Below are 18,999 nucleotides of genomic sequence, written 5' to 3'. Positions count from 1 at the left end.
ATCCTCTGCCCCCTCCCTTGAAGGAGGGCTTGGGGGGGGGGGGAGAATGCCTTGATTGACCTCCCAGACTAAACAGCAGCAGCTCATACAGGTGGATATATAGACAATTCAAGAAAAAAATGGAAGGGGCAGCCAGCCTCCTAAAATCCCTTTGAAGCATTCCCATCCTGGAATCTCTGGGTCGATGGCCTATGAGAGCCTCCCTCCATTTGATGCCTTTCCCTTTCCCCAAAACATACAGACATGGGGAGGTGGGGCCAGCTAAGTGTTTGACCAAAGGCTGCCAACAAAGCGGATGCCGTGGAGGGCTACCAGGGTCGACTCAGACACCCACCTGGTCCATCAGGGAACTCGGGAATTTATTCATCCCAGTTTGCACTGGACAGAACTTGATCCCTATCCTATTTTCATTTCTTTTTTTAACTAGGCAATGGGGTTAAGTAACTTGCCCAAGGCCACACAACTAGATCATTATGAAGTGTCTGAGGCCAAATTTGAACTCAGGTCCTCCTGACTCCAGGACTAGTACTCTACCCACTGCACCATCTAGCTGCCTCATTCTTGGGTAAGGGCTTAACTTCTTCTGTAAAGCCAGCCAGTTGTTGACTATCGAATGGATGGCCTCAGCTTCCTTGCCAGAAGCAGATTAAGGATGGGGGCTGCGGATATGAACCGCTTCAAACAAGGACTCTGGGGAGGGTCTGCCGGTGCAGCTGTGGCAGTTGGCCCAGGGTGGTCTGTGACTTGACTGCCCTCTGATGGCTCCTCAGGCCACTTTCCATCAGAAGGTAATGTGGCTGCTTGGGTCGGGGGCCCAAAGGGCGAGCATCGCATAGCACAGCAAGGGAACCCGGGATCAAGGAAGTCATCATTTATTCATTAACATCATACAGTAGACTATTTGTTTTTAAAAAGCAAAGTCACCCCTGGTTAACAACAAAAAAATACTCACTTTAGTTGATGAATGTTGGAAGGCATTGGAGAAAGACACCACAGTTAGGACAGTTAATGACTTACACGTTGTTGGTATCGGACTGAACTTGAAAACATGCGCAAACATCAACCATGATAAAGATGGTGGTGGTTAGTGCCACAGGAAAATAAAAACCCTTCTATACATTATGTCCGTTTGGTCATGTGCTATTTACAGGTTTTACACAACAGGCGAACACGCTCAGCCCCCCTCCCCCCACCATGGAGCTTGGTCCCGTCTCTCTCTTTCTCTCTCTCAGAACTGGCATTAAAAGGACCTAGTGGATGACATGAGAAGTGGCCTGACCCTGGCACTGCTCCATCACGGGGGTGGGGCTCCGGGCGTGGGCCTTGAAGGGCAAGGATCAGACTCCAGGGGGGGGGGGGGGGGGGGGGGCCAGGAGGATTCTGGCCCTTTCAGAGTTAAAACGAGACAGGTCTTTTCCTCTGTCCATTTAAAAGGTTTTATTTATTTCTTTAAAACTAGATAAGTGCCGCTGAAGTGGGCAACATTGGCAAAACAATGTCTGTTACAAGAAAATACATTAGACGTTTAAATAAATAACCTGCAACACTAGGTGGGGAGCGGAGCGGGCGCGTGGCTCTGAACAATGTGTCTGCACGGGGAGCAGGGGCCTACCTCTCACTGAGATGGGTGTAAACACAGCCAGCGGCGTCGGGGACCAAGAAGCAGGTGGGGGTGGGGGGGCCCGGGGCAGCAAACCAAAAATACTGACTGAGGTAGCGGAACTCTGCTCAGTGCAGAAAAATTGGCTTATGAGTAAAAAAATGCGAGGGTGCCATGGGGTTCAATCAGGTGATCATGCAGGAGACGCCACATGCTACTGGGCTTAGAAAACCACACACATTCATTCCCTCAAATCTGCCGCCAATGAATTTGCTGACAATGTCTGCTGGCTCAACGATTTCTTTATACAAGGGTGAGACTAGAGACAGAACACTGTACATGCTTTTTCATCTACAAAAAAATATTTGCATAAAATAGTGTTAGTTCTCTGTACATGTCAATGGACACTTTAATTATGTGTATAAAAAAAGGAAAATTTTGCCCCACTGGAGTCAGAAAAAGCAAAACGAAATCTAGAGTATGAAACCTCCTTCACCAGCAAACATGTTCATGTGAAAATTCAGCAGAAATAGACAGTTGCTTTAAACAATAAAAAAAAATTAATTGATTAAGTTAAACATCTTTTATGTAAAACTACGTCAGTCAAGACCAGAACATGTCACTAAAGTTAGTGTCTGTGCTGTACAGCCAGATGACCAGGGGCATGATAATCAGCACAAAGGGCCAGGAGATGCCCTCGGTGCACGAGGGCAGCGAGCACGCTTTGGTGGCGGGCCGGGCACACTCTTTACCAGGTTCCAGGTAGTTACGGGCCACGAACTTCAGGGTCTCGTCCATGAGGATCACGGGCAGGGAGATCTTCAGCACCATGAGCCACTGTGTCACGTTCAAAGGCGTGATCTGGAAGATGAGCTGAACAAGGGAGTGGGGTCACGGCGGGGCTTCCCCATGCAGGGGGGGCAGGGGCGGGGGGGCAGGTTGGGGACTCACTGGCAGGGGTTCCACGTAGAGGATCAGGAAGTGGAGGGACATGGAGAGGCAGATGGAGCCCACCAGCCAGATGTTCTCCCATGGCGGCATCCTCAGCAGGGACTGGTTTTCCGATAAGCTGTGACGAAGATGTTGAGAGCACGCTCATCCCAGGAAGAGGACCAGAGACTGGACCCCCCTCACCTGGAGTTGTCATGGAGGATTTGGGGGCATCTTTCTGGGCAGCTACAGGCTCAGGGGTCTCTAAATCCTGTGCTGGGCCCTTAGCAGCTCAGATGACTCAGTAATTTATACTTCCCTCAGATGATGACCAATTGCCCAAAGAGTGACTTTTTGATTTAAGAAAATACTTGCTGAGGGGGCGGCTAGGTGGTGCAGTGGATAGAGCACTGGCCCTGGAGTTCAAATCTGACCTCAGACACTTAATAAAATACATGCTGAGGTTCCTGGTCTCCCACATGAAAGTAACGCGGGAGTCACTCACCTGTTGAGAGCGTTGCACATCTCAATGGTCACCAGGACAGACAGTGCCATTGTCATGGGATATGGCGACTCGAAGACTGCACAGTCCACACCCTCGAAGTCTGGGTTGTCTTCTTTACACTGCAGGAAGTGACTCTGCAAGCAGGGAGCACAGGGTCAGGTCTGGCCATTTCAGCCCCACCACAGCCCCCCAACCTTTGGCATGATGACCATACCAGCTGGTAGAATGTAATTCTTGGACCACCATCAGCAGCAATGAACCACCACGCAGCCGCCCCCACGGTTGCAGCTCCAACATAACCTTGGGACAGAACAACAAATGGTGCCTGTGAGGAATGCCCAGGAGAGATGCTGCTGTGAACTCTTGTTCCTGCTGCTGTGTCTTGTGCTTCTAGAAGGCTCTGCTGCCCTCCCCAAGGGTGCTTCTGCACTCTCCATGAAAAAAGCTGACTTGTTTGAGGAGCAGCCAAATTCTTAGAAGCGAGCGAGGTACTGGCCTGCCACCTCCAATTCCCACTGGGGACAGCCGCCCCTTCTCCCTGTGACCCAGTCCAAAACGTGTGTGTGTGTGGCCTTGCAAAGTGGCAGGACCACATGTCAGACAGGCTAAGCAGACCTTGAGCCCTTGAGCCTACCGGGTCTCTCCCACCTGGGAGTTCGTTCCTCCAAGTGCAGTTACAAAGACCCTGCAATGGGCCCTCCTTGTTTCACCATCACCTGGCTTCCCAAGAAGCACCCCCCTGCCCAGCCTCTCTTGGGGATGATTCTAGACATTAGGTGATTAACAACTGGCCACAAGGGGTTCTGGGAGCCCAGGACACACTCCCCCCAGCCCCCTCTGACAATGTGTGTGTGTGTGTGTGTGTGTGTGTGTGTGTGTGTGTGTGTGTGTACATGCGCGTGCACCTCACCTCACAATGAGCCAACACACCTTCACACTGTGTGTGACATTTGAAAAAAAAAAAAAAAGGCATAAAATTCCCAGCAGGGAAACTCACTGTGGGGCTGGGAGAGGAAGGAGGAAAAGATGTTTCTGTGACAACTTCTAGCACTGAAAGTTGCCACCATTGCATCAACTTCACACCAGTAACTGAAAAAGAAGCTGTGCTGGCGCCACCCAACAAATACTCACATCCAATGGCCAGGTAGCGGAAGAAGAGCCAGCCGCTGATAAGGGGCTCCTTGGGATTTCGGGGAGGCTTGTTCATGATGTCCAGGTCAGGAGGGTTGAAGCCTAAAGCTGTGGCTGGGAGGCCGTCCGTCACCAGGTTGACCCATAAGAGCTGGACGGGAATGAGCGCCTCGGGAAACCCTAGAGCAGCAGTCAGGAAAATACTGCCCCCCAAAAAGAAGAAAGGACAGACGGGGGTCATTTCTCTGGCTCACAGCCAGTGCTCCTCTCACCCAGAGGTGAATGCGAGGCCTGGGTCCACAATGAGGCCCTGCTCCCCCGCCCCCACAAGGGTTGCTCTACACACCTTGTCCCAGAAGACTAGCACAGCCTGCCCCCCAAAACTCACCACACGACCTCCCCTACATTGGAGGAGATGAGGTAGCGAATGAACTGCTTCATGTTGTTGTAGATGGCGCGCCCCTCCTCAACAGCGGCCACGATGGTTGAGAAGTTGTCGTCTGCCAACACCATCTCTGAAGCAGTTTTGGCCACTGCGGTGCCAGAGCCCATCGCAATGCCAATTTCAGATTTCTTCAGGGCTGGTGCATCATTGACACCATCTCCAGTCTAAGGGGTGATGATGGGTTCAAGAGCAAGGAATTAGACTGTGACAGACTAACCCAACCAGATGACGCCCCAGGTCACCCAGACCCCTCCCCAACTTCACCAGCCTCTGGTTTTGGATTGCTCTCTTCCTGCCTGGCCCCCTTCCCCAGGAAGCTCATCACTGGGAAACCTCCTGGGGGAGGGGGTGACTGTCTTTGTGTTCACACAACTACTTATCTCTAAGGGACTCTGATCAGCTTCACAGGAGGAGCCCCTGCTGACAACAGGTCCACTAGGACCCAGGGCTCTTCTCTGCACTCACCATGGCTGTAATCTCATCAAAGGACTGCAGGAACTCCACGATCTTGGACTTGTGGGAAGGCTCTACCCTGGCAAAGCAGCGGGCGTTGAGGCAGGCATCCCTCTGGGCAGAAGGATTCAGCTCGTCAAACTCACGACCCGTGAAAGCCTTGGCGGTGACGTCTTCGTCATTCCCAAAGATGCCAATCCGGCGGCAGATGGCCACGGCGGTGCCCTTGTTGTCTCCGGTGATCATGATGACTCGGATGCCAGCTTGCCGACAGAGCTTTATTGATGAGGCCACTTCAGTCCTTGGTGGATCAAGCATGCCCACGCAGCCGACAAAGGTCAGATTGGTCTGGAAAGAATGAGAGGCTCAGTGAGCTGCTCGGTGGCACAATGATGGCTTGAAGGCCCCTGCGCCCCCTCCCCCCACTTTATGTGTAGCTCATTTTCTTCCCCGGACTGGCCCAAGATGAGGAAGCCCGTCCCTCCCCTGACCAGTGAACAGAGGAACTGCTGGAGCTGGAAACTGAGGCAGCAAGGACTAGCTCAGCTCTGACCCACCCAGCCCAGTCTCTAGACAGACATGAAGCCAGGCTATGGGGGTGGGGCAGGAAACCTCTTCCCACTAACCTCGTATTTGATGAAGTTGGCTGAGTCCTCCAGATTCATCTCTTCTCTTCTGGGGGGACTGTCATGAGTGGCCAGGGCCAAGCAGCGGAGTGTGTCTCTACCTGTGCCCCATTCTCGAATGACCGTCATGATCTTCTGCTTGACCCCAGGAGTCATGGGGACTTTGGTGCTCCCCACACGGATGTGTGTGCACCTGTCGATGACACCTTCGGGGGCTCCCTAGAAAGAACAACAGGCCATTCAGGTCACAGGGTGGGCTCCAGGGCGCCTCCAATGGGCCCCACGGACATTAAGCATGACAGCCACTCCTTCTGGACACTTGCCTTAACAAACATCTTGCTCATCGACGTCCGGCTGGGTTTGTTGGGTGTACAATAGACAGACATGGATTTCCTGTCTCGTGAAAACTCGAGGGTGAATTCTTTCTTCATCAGTTGTTTGATAACCTGTAAAAAGGACCCCAAGAGGCAGACACACCATGAGATAAGACCCAGAATCTCGGGGGACCCTCCCAGCCACTTCCCAGGTCCTGAGGACTGACCGAGTTGCAGGCATTGGCACGTTCGATCCTGGAGAGGCCTTTGAGTTCTGTGTCAAAGACATTCATCTTCTCAACCAGACAGGTGAGGGCAGTCTCTGTGGCTTCCCCAACTTTTTCATACACTCCTTTTGCCTTTATTTTGAAGAAAAATGAAGGAGAGAAAAAGATGAAGGTGAATCCCATGGCACTGGGACCTCCCAAAGCCAAGTCTGACTGATGACAATTCATGCTTGATTTGGAAGGACGGGTCTATAAATTCCTTGTAATGTTCAGAGTCTCTCTTGACATGGCTGCTCCTTTCTCAGGCTGGGAAGAGACCAAGTGTTTTCCAGATAAACTATACACTGACCCAAGTTTGGTGCTGGGACTTCATGGTAGGAAAACATTTTCTCTAAGACATTTCTGAAGCAAGATCAAACATGTGGTGTTCTCTGCCTAAAGATTCATGGACGTTAGCTGCCAACCACATGAACTCTAAGATGTGCTGTTTGTGGGGTCTCTGATGAATGGTAGGAAAGGGCACCTGGCTGGATGCAGGATGCCCCTGGTAAAGAGGACGCAAAAGGGAGGAAGGAGGCTGAATCTAAGACTACCTGCTGTGCCTTTCACGAAAAAAGTATTCAAGTACTAAAAACTGAGTAATGGCCCCGTGCGGCTGGCGTGGGGTGACCCTCACCTCATTGTAGTCCAAAGCAGAATCATTACAAAGGGCGCAGATCGTGGCCAGCTCGACTAGACCATCATACTGATGACACTTCACTGGTTTGTCATCCTTATGCCTGTTGATGGAAGACAATGAGCTCAGAGTACATCTCTGGATGGCTTGGGTGCTGAGCTCATGTAGTTTCCTTCCTAATTAAGAATTACATTTCTCTATTTTTATTCCAAAATGAACTGAGTGATAAGACTATGCCAATTGGATAAAGGGCACCACAGTAAAACAGGCCCCCCCGCCCCCACAACTCCAAGAGTCTGCCGATAGACACCTCAACATGTTCCTCCCCCCCAGTCAACCAGGGTCATCATGCCCAACTTAGGCCTGTCACTACACAGAAGCCCGCACTGGTGCAGCTAGATGAATGAAACCATTTCTAAGAACTCAAAGGCTAGAGAATAACCTTCAGCGAGAAGTCATCTCGAACAGGAAGATCAACGACTGATCTGTTCTTAGAGTTTGACTCTTGGCCTCTTTTATCTCTACAAGAGGTGGAAGATTAGAGACCTGTGAGCAGGCTTTTTCTCATTTCTGTTTTAAGCACCTTATTTAAAATGACAGGGATATTTTATCATCATTCAATGTCACCGCAAAGTGGGTGCAGTGATATATTAGAAGAAAAATCATGGAAACCCCCCCCCCCCCACTTACCCTGTTATCTGCTTCCCACTCAGGAAATAATTTACTCTGAATTAAGAATTAAGATTCACAAACCTTTTCTTTTAAAGACTATTTTAAGACTTTCAGAAATCACCTAATAATTTGAAAGCAAGCAATAATTTTATCCATTAATTTTTTTTTTTTTAGGTTTTTGCAAGGCAAATGGGGTTAATTGGCTTGCCCAAGGCATCTGAGATAGGATTTGAACCCAGGTACTCTATCCATTAGATTTTAATCTCCCTTAGAGAGAACTCCCCTTCATCTTCACAGCCTGGCTCCACACCAAGCAGCCCCTGGCTGTCTCTTTGGGTTTCTCTCAGTGTGTGTTCCTGACAGACTCGACCCCTCCAGCCCATACCCCATCTAGAAGTGGTGCATATACTTTTTTCTAGCCCAGATGACACATGCTGCAAATAGCTACCACAGCTGACCTTTATAGATTGTTTTAACATCTATAAAGAGCCTTTGCTCTCCCGTGATCCAACATGAGGCAGCAGCATTGCTGGTGCCCCCATTTTCACTTTTTTAACTTGACCTCCCCATTTTCTTAACTACTTCCCCTGATCCACATACCATGATATGGATCCTTCCAGTTATCTAAACATACTATTTTTTCTTCTTCTCAATACCCTGAAAAAGCTAGCGCTTGCTCCCCACCTCCTTCTTCTCAGGCTCCTCAGCTGGCTCCTTTCTCTCAGTGCTCATCTCATCAAATCCAGCCCTGGTCTCTCTCCTGACCCGAGCCCCTTCAACCCTTGACCTCTTGGACTCCTGGTTTCCTTTAAGAACATGTCCTGCCTTGTGTGTACACACAGACACACACGTGCAGTAGCTGGGTAGGGTCCAAACTGGTTCCTGAGGGTGGGGCCTATTTAAGCACCTTATTTAAAATTTTATCATCATTCAATGTCATTCACTGGAATTTTTGACCCCCCTCCACGTGTCCAGCACACAGCAGGGGATGGGGGATACACTACTTACACATCCCCCATGGGCGCATATGTTGAGCCGGTTATGGTAAACTCATTCAAGGAGCAGCTGTCCCCTTCAACTCGGTCCAGAATGAACATCTGAAGAAGAGAGAAAGTTTGAAAACATGATAACCTTGTGGCTGGGCAAACTCAACGAGAAAGTGAGCTCCCTGAGGTTGCCCTGCTTGGGCTGTGGGCAAAGCATGGCTGCCCTCTCCTCCCAGACAGCCATCACTCCCAAATCCCAGTGGAAGGACTTGCCTGACCCCACTTCCCACTGCAGCATTTGCTGGCTACAAAGACAAACTTCTGTGTAGAACAACCTTGCCATTGCCCAGCCACCATTTTGCAATCAGGGCTGGGGAGAAAGCAAAGTGGAGCAACCAAAAGACACCAAGGACCAGCATCCTGACATTCGGGGCAGTCCTCCTAGATGACACATGTTCTCCTTCTGAGGCTAGTCTTGAGGAGGGGGAAGTCCTGAATTAAGACTCTGAGGCACCTGCCCTTCTCTCCTTACTAGAAACCACAGCGTTTCCCATGAAAATCTGGCTGAATATAATCACAATCAACCTGCATCTCCTGCTGTCTGAACACTCCAGACCCAAGGCCTCAAATATGCTTCCCTTCCCTCTAGCCGCAGGGTGGCCAAGAGGTGGGAGGCCCAGCTAAGGAAAAAAAAATCAATGAAAATCCTCCGAAGCACCAGTAGCCTCATTCACAACCGATACATCTCAGGAGGGGAAGCTTTCCAAAGGTGGTCAAAGGATGTCAATCCCCTCAAAAACGAGCCTAATATCTACAGAGTTTATGTGGTCAGGCCCTAGGATATGTGCTCTGTAAATTCACTGGATCCTCACAACAACCCTGCAATGGAGATGCTGTGATCACTCCCATTTTACAGACGAGAAAAGTGAGGCAAACAGGTTCAGTTACTTGCAGCCAAGGTCACACAGTACTGAACGTATGAGGCTGGATTTGAACTCAAGCCTTCCTGACTATAGAATGCCTTAGAATTGGGGTTAAATTCTGGAGTTAAAAGTCAAACACACACAATGTGGAAGTTTATTCTTAACTCTCCCACCCCCACTCCAACACTAGCTATTTCCCAAGGGAAAACCTGCCAGTTTCACTCCAATCCCCCAGGAGTTCCTTTGTGGAATTAAGATTTCTCAGAAATTGTGTGATTTATAAATGTCTATAGAATTGAGAGTCCTTGAGATCAATGCCGAGGATGAAGATGACCATTTTTGTTTCTTAAACATGTTGGTGGGCAAGCTAGGAGAGGCCTTTCCCTTCTGAGCTGACATTTCAGGAAGCCTAATGACATATGATGTCTCCCAGCCTAATTGGGCACAAGGTCTTGGGTTACTACCCTCATTTCTCTTAAACTTCATTGGGGACCATTGCTGGCAGGACGATTGCGGGGAGCTTGTAAAAACAGATGAAAAAATGTCAACAAAACATTAAAATTCCTAGGATAGAGCAGCCTCATCAGTCCACGGGGACACAAACATTTTCACAGCATTTAAGCCAATACACACAAAAGACAAATAAAACCCTCAAGGAAAAAACAAAACCTATCAGATGGATGATGTTATTGTACATTCCTAATTTTAAAAGCCTATATTCAATTCAGGAGATTTCTTGATAAATGAATAATCATCACTAACATTTATAAAATACTTCAGGTTTGCAAAGCCTTTTACAAGTATTATTTCATTTGATCCCTGCAACCTTGGGAGGCAGGTGTTATTATCCCTATTTTACATAGGAGAAAACTGAGGTGGATGAGAATGAGAGACTTGCTCAGGGGTCTCCCTAGAACTCTTAGGCTCCTCACAGGCCCCCACTATATTTTACCAGGACAGGTCAATGACTTTAAAGAGGAGGAAGCGGAGGGATGAGTCTCTGAGCTTCCTTCAATAACTACGAATAGGGAGATGCAGAGACCCCCAAACTTGCCCTCTGGCAGACCTGGAAACTGGTCCAAAGCCTACTCCACTGAGCCCTATGGGCTCACCCCAAAGCCGTTCACCCCACAGCACCAAGGGATGAGTGCATCTGAGATCCTTACCCTACACACAGACATCTGGTTGGTAGTCAGAGTGCCGGTCTTGTCTGAGCAGATGACTGAGGTGCAGCCCAGAGTCTCCACAGATGGCAGGCTTCTGACAATGGCATTCTTTTTGGCCATTCGACGGGTCCCCAGGGCCAGGCAAGTGGTAATGACGGCAGGTAAACCCTCGGGAATGGCCGCAACAGCCAAGGCGACGGCAATTTTAAAGTAGTAAATGGCACCTCTGATCCAGGATCCCCCATGCACTGGGTCATTGAAGTGCCCAATGTTGATCATCCAGACAGCAATGCAGATGAGGGAGATGACTTTGGACAGCTGTTCCCCAAACTCATCCAACTTCTGCTGCAGGGGCGTCCTCTCCTGCTCCGTCGCTACCATTTCATCACGGATCTTGCCAATTTCAGTGTTCACGCCAGTGGCGACAACCACTCCCATGGCTTTTCCAGCAGCAATGTTTGTTCCCTAAGAGAATTGTGTGAAAAATGGGCGGAAAGTGTCATATTTCTAAGTCCCCTTTACCTGGGTCATTCCATAGCTTACAGAGCTCAAGAGCCGCCATTTAGCCAGGAAGAAGTAAATTCAACCTCTGGAAAGTGACCAATTAATCAACTTTTGAAGTACGACCTATTTGCTAAGTGAGGTTCCCAAATTAACAATATGATGTTTAAGTTGGGATTTTGGTTATTTATTTTTAGAGGTAAGACTCCCCAAGACTTGTTTTGCCTTCAAGAAATCCTCATTGTGTTTGGAAGTTTGTGACAAAACAAGGGAAAAGGGAAAATGGACTTTAAGAAACTACTTACAGAAAAGAGCATATTCTTCTTATCTTGGTTGACAGCCCGAGGATCAGGCACAGGGTCCGTGTGTTTAATAACAGAGACAGATTCACCTAAATTATAAAGATTAAAATGGATATTGAAATGTGCAACATTTTTCTTGACAAGACAGATCACCAATTAATAGCAACTGTTAAAAGGAAAAAACTGAATGATCTCATGGAAAGGCTGGCAATGCTGCCCCAGCTCTCAAGCTGTGAGCCTGCCTGCCTCAAGGATTGCCCTGCCCTGCCCTTCTCAGTCATTAACCAGGAATTACATGTTAATCAGGTTCTTAAACACCTATTAGCAAAATCCTGTTTAACTGATGCAGATCTTTTGGTGGCAGTACAGTTTTGAAGGAAAGATTTCTCATTTTTCTAGAGTCAATTTTGGAACTCACTTCCATCAGAATTTTTGCACTGAGTCTCAGGACATTTGGCCTCCTCTCAGGAGACTGGGCTTCCTGATAGGTTTTCTCCAGCAGCAATACTGAATCTCAAAAGAACCTTAGCTCTGTTAAATAATAAAACATTCAGGTGCCATGCAGAGGAGATAGCCAGGAGGAGATTCCTCCCACTCACATTCTCTCTAGATAAATCAATCCTAGGTTTTTGCTTCCTTTACTCACAGTTTCTATTTTCAAAACCAAATCTGAACAGTTGAAAAGGGATTCCAATTTTTCATTTCCATCAGTATGCACAAGAGTTCACTTAAGCTGGGAATGAATTTACTTGTGGCCTTTGGGAATTTTCCTTCAACATAAAGACTCTTCTGAAAGCTGCCAGCCAGGGCTATTGTTGTTTTTGCTTTTCTCACATCACCTCCTCTATACAAGCAACTGCTTTACAACTTAATAATCTGATATAAAATCTTGATAACCTTTAAAATTTTTATTTTTCTCTACCAATCTGTGGGTTTTCCTTCAGGTTTCCATTGTTTTTTTGTGTGTTGATCTTCTGACACCCTTCCTTCCCAGGGTCATGTAGTCATTTGTGGGAGCCCTCCACCCTACCCTACCCAGTGCTGCTGCCAAACAAACAGGGGGAAGAAAGGGCCCCTCACAAGTTCCAGGTAGAAGTCATTTTTACTGTGAATCATGCCTGTTTGGGAGGTGATTGCTGTAAAGTAGATCAGATTGGAGATTAGAAAGCACCAACCTGCAGCCTAGTGCCAGCCTGGGAACCTACAAAATGCAGCATTGTTAAGAATCTAACACTTTTTCTTTTGAGGCAAAGTTGGAATCAGGGCTGGAAGGGTCCTCAGGGAACATTTCAGCAGCTTCTCCAGATAAGGAAATTGAGCCCCAAGGTCACAAAACTAAGTAGAAGCACAACTGGCACTACAGATTATGGATTGCTAGGAAGGCAAATAAGTTCTTACAAGTCATTCATTATTTACCTTCCCTCCTGATTTCAGCCTATTTGTTTATTAACTACCCCAACTTCATCCCATCGCCCATGAGATGAAAGTATATAAACGTATCTACATTATCATAATCTTTTCCTTTATACCCTTTCCCCAGGTGTTTAAAAAAGCTCACAAATAAAAATTAAAATTTTAGCTAGGAGTTTTTCAGAAATCACTATTTTCTGAAAGATGGTCGGTCGGTCTCTCTCTCTCTCTCTCTCTCAACAGGGGAAGCCTGAGATCTCCATCATCAATTCTGTTCTTAAATCCCCATTCCCCACAGTGTCTTGGCTAGGCACCCTTAATGCTTAAAGTAAAACACCAGACTCAGCAGCAACAATTACCTGTGAGAATCGACTGGTCCACTCTTAAGGTGGTAGACTTGATAGACGTCAACCTTATGTCAGCAGGAACTTTGTCACCAACTGGGTTACAAAAGCAAATGTGAATCAACAATTAGTCATAGAAGAATCCAAGATCTACAGGCAGGCCTTCCCTTGAGAGGCACAGACTTCACTAATCCCTCTGAAGGGACAACCTGTAAAACCAATTTTTCAAACAAGCCAAATGCAGTAATAAGTGTAGCTTCATAATCAATAGACACTTATTAGATGCCTGCTTTCAGCCAGCAATATACCAAGAGGCCAAGGACATGTCATTCCTGCCCTTGAGGAGCTGTCTAATGGTTTCCTGACCTCCCTGTGGCTAACCCTCTCCCCACCTCACCCATCCGATTTGTAGAGAAAACCTGCAGGCCCCCACTGGACAGATGGACCCAGGAAGCAGAGGTACTGGTTAGTCAGCAGGCGGCCAGGCCTCCAGGGGTTACCTTCTGCTTCCACTCACTCATGAAATAAGAGGAACACTTCCTGGGGATGGGGGTCCAGACAGAACCTGGGAGAAATTTATAATACCTTCCCTCCAAAGACTCCCCCCGGCCCTGCCCCACCTCAGCCTCCATTAAGGGTCTCCAGAGTTTACAGGCAAGTGATGCTTGCTCTCAAGAGGAGAGCTATACCAATCCATAGATAGAAATGTTGAGGAGAAGACCCTAGAAAGAAGGGGAAATCACCATAGGAAAAAACCCAGTCTTTTGGACCTGAAATGTAGTCAACCTCAGGCAAGGGGAACATGGCAATACAAGGGCAGGAGGTGGGAAATACAGGCAGGACATAAAGAACCTTAGGATGATGGCTGGCACATTAAGCATGGGAAGGTAAATTAGGACCAGTTGGGAAAGGGCTGTTCAGGCCAAATGAGGGACTCGAGGAGGCAGAGTTGGGGGGTGGGGGGCTGCCTCATTTCTGGCAGTCCCATGGAAAAGTGCCAGGCAAGAGGTCCCTCAAAACTGTGAGGGAGGGGAGGCAGGACAAGATCTGGCAGCTACCAACATGAGACTGAGGATGCAAGTACCTCCCAACAGAAATGCTAAGAAGTTCAAGAGTGAGAATGTTTGGGGAGGAAGGAAGAAGTGATGGGAGCTAGACGATGGTGAGGCAATGAAGGCAATCCTAAGGAGAAGCCCATGGGGCAAGAAGATAGGAATAGAAAGGATTCAGGCTATGCGTGGAGAGGTAGACCTTGGGGAAAAGGGTTACCTCTTCAATAGGTTAAAGGATAGAAACAATGAGGAGAGGGACTGTGTACAAACTTTCACAGTTCAACTATTCCCAGGTGGACAGATAGCCAAGAGAACAATTTAACAAAGTTAAAAATTGTAAATAATACCCACCTCGTGGATCAGAGAAATGTTGATTAGGAGAACCACAAGGCACTACATTTTCTTAAATATTTTACTTCGACTTTGTGACTTGTACACACATGGGGAGTTTCTATGATTTCAATGTCTATTATTATTATTATTATTATTGCTAGTAAATTTGGCAAGTAAGAGATTAAATTAGTAAAATTTATGGTTGGTGGAGTTGAGGGGAAATAAGCACTCTATCACATTACTGTTGTAATTGTATACTGATAATTTTAGGATACAGCAACCTAGTAATACATTGTTAATTTATAAAGCAGACTGCCCTTATCTCAGTACTATGGCTTTTTAAAAAGGTTTTTGCAAGACAAATGGGGTTAAGTGGCTTGCCCAAGGCCACACAGCTAGGTCATTATTAAGTGTCGGAGGACAAATTTGAATTCAGGAACTCCTGACTCCAGGGCCAATGTTCTATCCACTGCGCCACCTAGCTGCCCCAATGGCTTTTATCTTAAGGATAATGTTCTAGAAGAAAAATGACACCCCAGGAAGAAATTATCTTTATATCTACTAACACACATATATTTATTCAGGGATCACTAAACTATCAAGTCAATTGTGCATTATCAACAGAATGAAAATGACAGCATTAACATGACAAATGTGGAACATAAATAATACAAAGCTAAGAAAGCAGAACAGGATACAAATGTCCTGACCACAATGATATAAAACCTCAAACTAGGTCCCTCAACATGCAGGCCAAAGATGGTGGCAGGGGATACTAAGGTTAACTATATTGTCACTGTTCTGATCAAAGTCTAGACTGTTTTCTTAGATGCAAATGAATTCTTGGGATTCTTAACTTTGTATTCATGTATTTTATTGAGCTTATGAATGTGATACAGTAACATCCATTATCTAGTTCATTGAACCAGATGGAAAGGAACAGTGATCTGTGGGGACCTCATAAGCCCCAAGAGACTTTAATATAGATACAGGCAGAAGGGAAAGGTGAACTATAACCCAAATGGTCTGAAGAACCTCAAGATCCCAGGACAAGCCTCAGAGAGCAAAGACGGGGGCCTCTGGCTGGAGTTCACCTTCTCAGTCAAGATGCCCTCTGTGAAAAGCCTTGGTGACTGACCACTGCACCTAAAGCCTCCATTAATAGAAGGGAGAATATAGGATCTGGAGCTTGTCCTGGTCTGCATCTGCCTGGTCCTGCCCTGCCTGGCTTCCGCTCCACACAACAAGATGCCCCAAGCCCATGCTCCCACTGGACTGTAAGCTTCTTGAGGACAAAGAAAGTTAATCCCTTTACCAAGTGTACCCTCCAGGTCTGACACCCAGTAAGCCCTTCTTAACTGTGTACTGGGTTGTATGGACTGATAGTGTCTGATGATGGAAAGAACTCTCAAATTCTTTACCTCTGACTTCAGGTGACTCATCTGCCAAGGAGAATGTTCTTTGGAGAGAACCAGAGTGGCCAGCAGGGAGCTGAAACCCCAGGTAAATAAGGAAAGAGAGTACTGAGTTGCTCTTAATGAGTTTAAATCACTTGATAAACGATGCCCTCTTGCCTGTAAAGAATTGGCAGATAGGACTCTGGGGCTCCTCGGAGCATAGGATTAGAGGACAAATATCCTGATTTTCAAAAAGGGGAAGAGAATTTCATCTCCAAGCAATCAGTTAAAAAGCTGACTAATATATTCTGGCCTTTGCCAGGAATCGAAGGCAAGAAAACAGAGCCAGGACCTGGACCCGAGGCATCACTGGCACAGCTTCAGGAAGCCTTTCCCCCATCTCAAGCATTTTAGCAGCACCACCTTGAATCAGTCAGGTACTTCAGGTGGTCTGACAAACCACAAAAGTAAAGATGGTGTCATCACCTTCACAGACAGTCAAAAGGCCCCATGGGGCACAGATTTGGAAGACCCTGCCTCATATACAGCCGTGTGTGACCCTGGCAAGGTCACCTAAGTTGTGGGCCTGTTTCTTTGACTGTAAAATGGGGATAACAGTGGTAACTCCCTCTGAGGGTTGTTGTGAGGATCAAATGAGATAACATTTATAAAATGCCTAGCAGTGCCTGGCAAATTATAAGCACTAGAGGTTAACTGCTCTATGAATGGCCAAAACCAATGAGTAGTCTCTTGTCAATGGTTTGATGCCAGTTTAGAAGCTCTCCCTTGGAGTGCCCCAGGGATAAACACAGTATGTGGGGGGGTCTTATGATATTTAATATTTTTATTAATGTCTTGGAGAAAGCAAAGATGGTATTAACTTTGCAAACGACAGCCAACACCATGATGACAGAGTCAAGATTCAAAATAGTCAGGACAGGCTGAATGCTGGGTCAAAGTGAGAGATATGAATTTTGGTCTGTTGGGACGTCTAGACCACAGATGGTATAGAGTTCAGCAAAGCATTACAGAAGAATGGAAGCCAAGGAGGTGAATACAACCTCAGGCCAGGTTGGAGATGCTGAGCATTTAGGAAAGGGATGGTTTTGCAATCCAAGGGTCAGGCAATGCTCAAATTCATGGGATGAGTGAAAGTGGAGAATGACTCTGAGCCACCAAACCTAGGCGAGCAGGAGAACACTGGGAGCCCTCCCCCAGACCTCTCCCCAGCTACTCTACTCAAGGAGTCAAGAACTCCCCCACTCTGTATCTGCTGCTCTGTCTGGGCCCCCCAGAGAACCCTTCCTCGGTGAGCTCCTCGAGGCCAGGGACCGTTCTTTTTATTCATTGTAACCCCTAGTTGTTGCTTCTCAAGAGGACCACGACAAGCATGTGAACTGGATCTGAGTGAGACAACTGAGACTCAGAAGGAAGACCGAACCAAAAGAGAGCTGCTAGGATCACCAAGGAGACCAAGTGATAGAGAAAAGAGAAGAGGCTCAAGGACAAAGCCTGGGGAAACAAGAGCGACAAGGATGAAGATCCAGCAAAAAGAGACTCAGAAGACAGAGAGAAGGCAGCAGAGCAAAAGCCTTAAATTCAGACTATATGAAGGATGGACAGCCCCAAGAGGGCAGGACACAATAGCTGCCTTCCAGTATCTTAAGGGCCATCTTGTGGAAAAAGGACATTTAGGACTAATTTAAGGATGAACCTCACAATAATTAGAGTTTTCCCAAGATAGAACAAATTCCTTTCAATGCTCACTACCCACTTCATTTTGTGAGTACACTAGAGAAGATTCTCTGGACCACTGAGGTTCCTTCCAGCTCAGAAATTATTTGACTTGATGTGCGCTACAGCTGTCAACTCCAATAAACAATTCTCTACAATCTGTCAAGGGAGAGCTTATTTACACCAAAGAACATGTTCCAAATTTCAACTTATTACCTTACTTTGTGACACATGAACATCCAATCTGTGCACAGTCCAGGCTTACTTTTTAAACAAAGCTCCATTTCACTAAATGTTATAATTTAAATAGAGCATGTAATCACTAACCAGTATAGGAAGGAGACTGTCGATGCATAACCTCAAGAGATAAAACCTGAGCCTTTCACCTGACTGCAGGGACACACCAAGTTAAAAAGAAATTCCTTCAGGAAATGCTTATGCAACAAGTAGCAATATTTCACACCTAACAAGTCAGAGTCTGAACCACATTATTGTTCTTAGTTCTGCTCTTGCTGCCCCAAAGAAGAGAGACTTGGGACAGTTTAGAAGAGATTTGTATTCGAATTTGTATTCAAACATATTTCTCAGCATTCACATGACCCTATCAGAGATTCAGTGACTGGATGCCTTTCACATTACAAAGAATCAATACTAAAGTGATCCTTCTGTTTTAAGATCCCTCATTACTCACAAAGAGTAATCCAATTCTATCTGTCCCTCTGCATGATTGTGATAACATTAAGACAAACAGTGAGCAAAATCCCCAATAGAAAAACAACCAGCCAATGCTCCCAGTGATGTGGGAAGGTTTCTGTGAAGGCATCTATAATCCAATGACTTTTCGCTACAGATGCACAGGACCCTCAGGGTGGTAAGAGACCAATCTATAAGCTTTACCCCTTACTCTATACACGGAGTTTAAAATGACCTTTCATCTGTATCAAAGTTCATTACAATTGTTTCTGACTCTTCAGAATGCTCATACAAACATGATCCTGGCCACAATTTTGGCCACACTGAACTAGCTTGTTTGCAAGCCTTCAAGCAGAGGGCCTGGCACCTGGGCAATGAACACACACCAGCTCACTCAACATATCTGAGCAAAAACCCAAACCCAAAGAAGCCATTTGCAATCTGTCTGCCCAAGCCTAACCCCTCTCTCCTCCCTCCAGGGCGGACTGGAAGGAATCTATGTAGCCAATCCCAACATGGCTCAGCTCTGCCATAGAGGAGGTAATGAATTCAGGCCCTCAGGCAGATCTGAAAGAATGT

General features: G+C 46.9%; 1 protein-coding gene across 1 annotated transcript in view; it reads right to left on the bottom strand.

The window, feature by feature from the left end:
* Window positions 1-856: 856 nt before the first annotated feature.
* The window catches only part of ATP2A2 (ATPase sarcoplasmic/endoplasmic reticulum Ca2+ transporting 2), a 49,131-nt gene continuing 30,988 nt past the window's right edge, over window positions 857-18,999 (bottom strand). The window contains exons 6-20 of the mRNA XM_074205637.1: window positions 13,227-13,307; window positions 11,461-11,546; window positions 10,655-11,119; window positions 8,588-8,676; window positions 6,908-7,010; window positions 6,232-6,363; window positions 6,014-6,136; window positions 5,691-5,909; window positions 5,077-5,412; window positions 4,555-4,775; window positions 4,167-4,369; window positions 3,250-3,335; window positions 3,036-3,169; window positions 2,552-2,669; window positions 857-2,473 (exon numbers count right to left, since the gene is read on the bottom strand). Of these exons, the coding sequence (XP_074061738.1) occupies window positions 2,204-2,473; window positions 2,552-2,669; window positions 3,036-3,169; window positions 3,250-3,335; window positions 4,167-4,369; window positions 4,555-4,775; window positions 5,077-5,412; window positions 5,691-5,909; window positions 6,014-6,136; window positions 6,232-6,363; window positions 6,908-7,010; window positions 8,588-8,676; window positions 10,655-11,119; window positions 11,461-11,546; window positions 13,227-13,307 (2,666 nt within the window). The 3' untranslated portion in view covers window positions 857-2,203. The remainder of the gene's footprint in view (window positions 2,474-2,551; window positions 2,670-3,035; window positions 3,170-3,249; window positions 3,336-4,166; window positions 4,370-4,554; window positions 4,776-5,076; window positions 5,413-5,690; window positions 5,910-6,013; window positions 6,137-6,231; window positions 6,364-6,907; window positions 7,011-8,587; window positions 8,677-10,654; window positions 11,120-11,460; window positions 11,547-13,226; window positions 13,308-18,999) is intronic.

This window comes from Macrotis lagotis, chromosome X, assembly GCF_037893015.1.
Source record: "Macrotis lagotis isolate mMagLag1 chromosome X, bilby.v1.9.chrom.fasta, whole genome shotgun sequence".
In the NCBI taxonomy this organism is placed as follows: Eukaryota; Metazoa; Chordata; class Mammalia; order Peramelemorphia; family Peramelidae; genus Macrotis; species Macrotis lagotis.
This window is presented reverse-complemented; position numbering and strand designations above follow the sequence as displayed.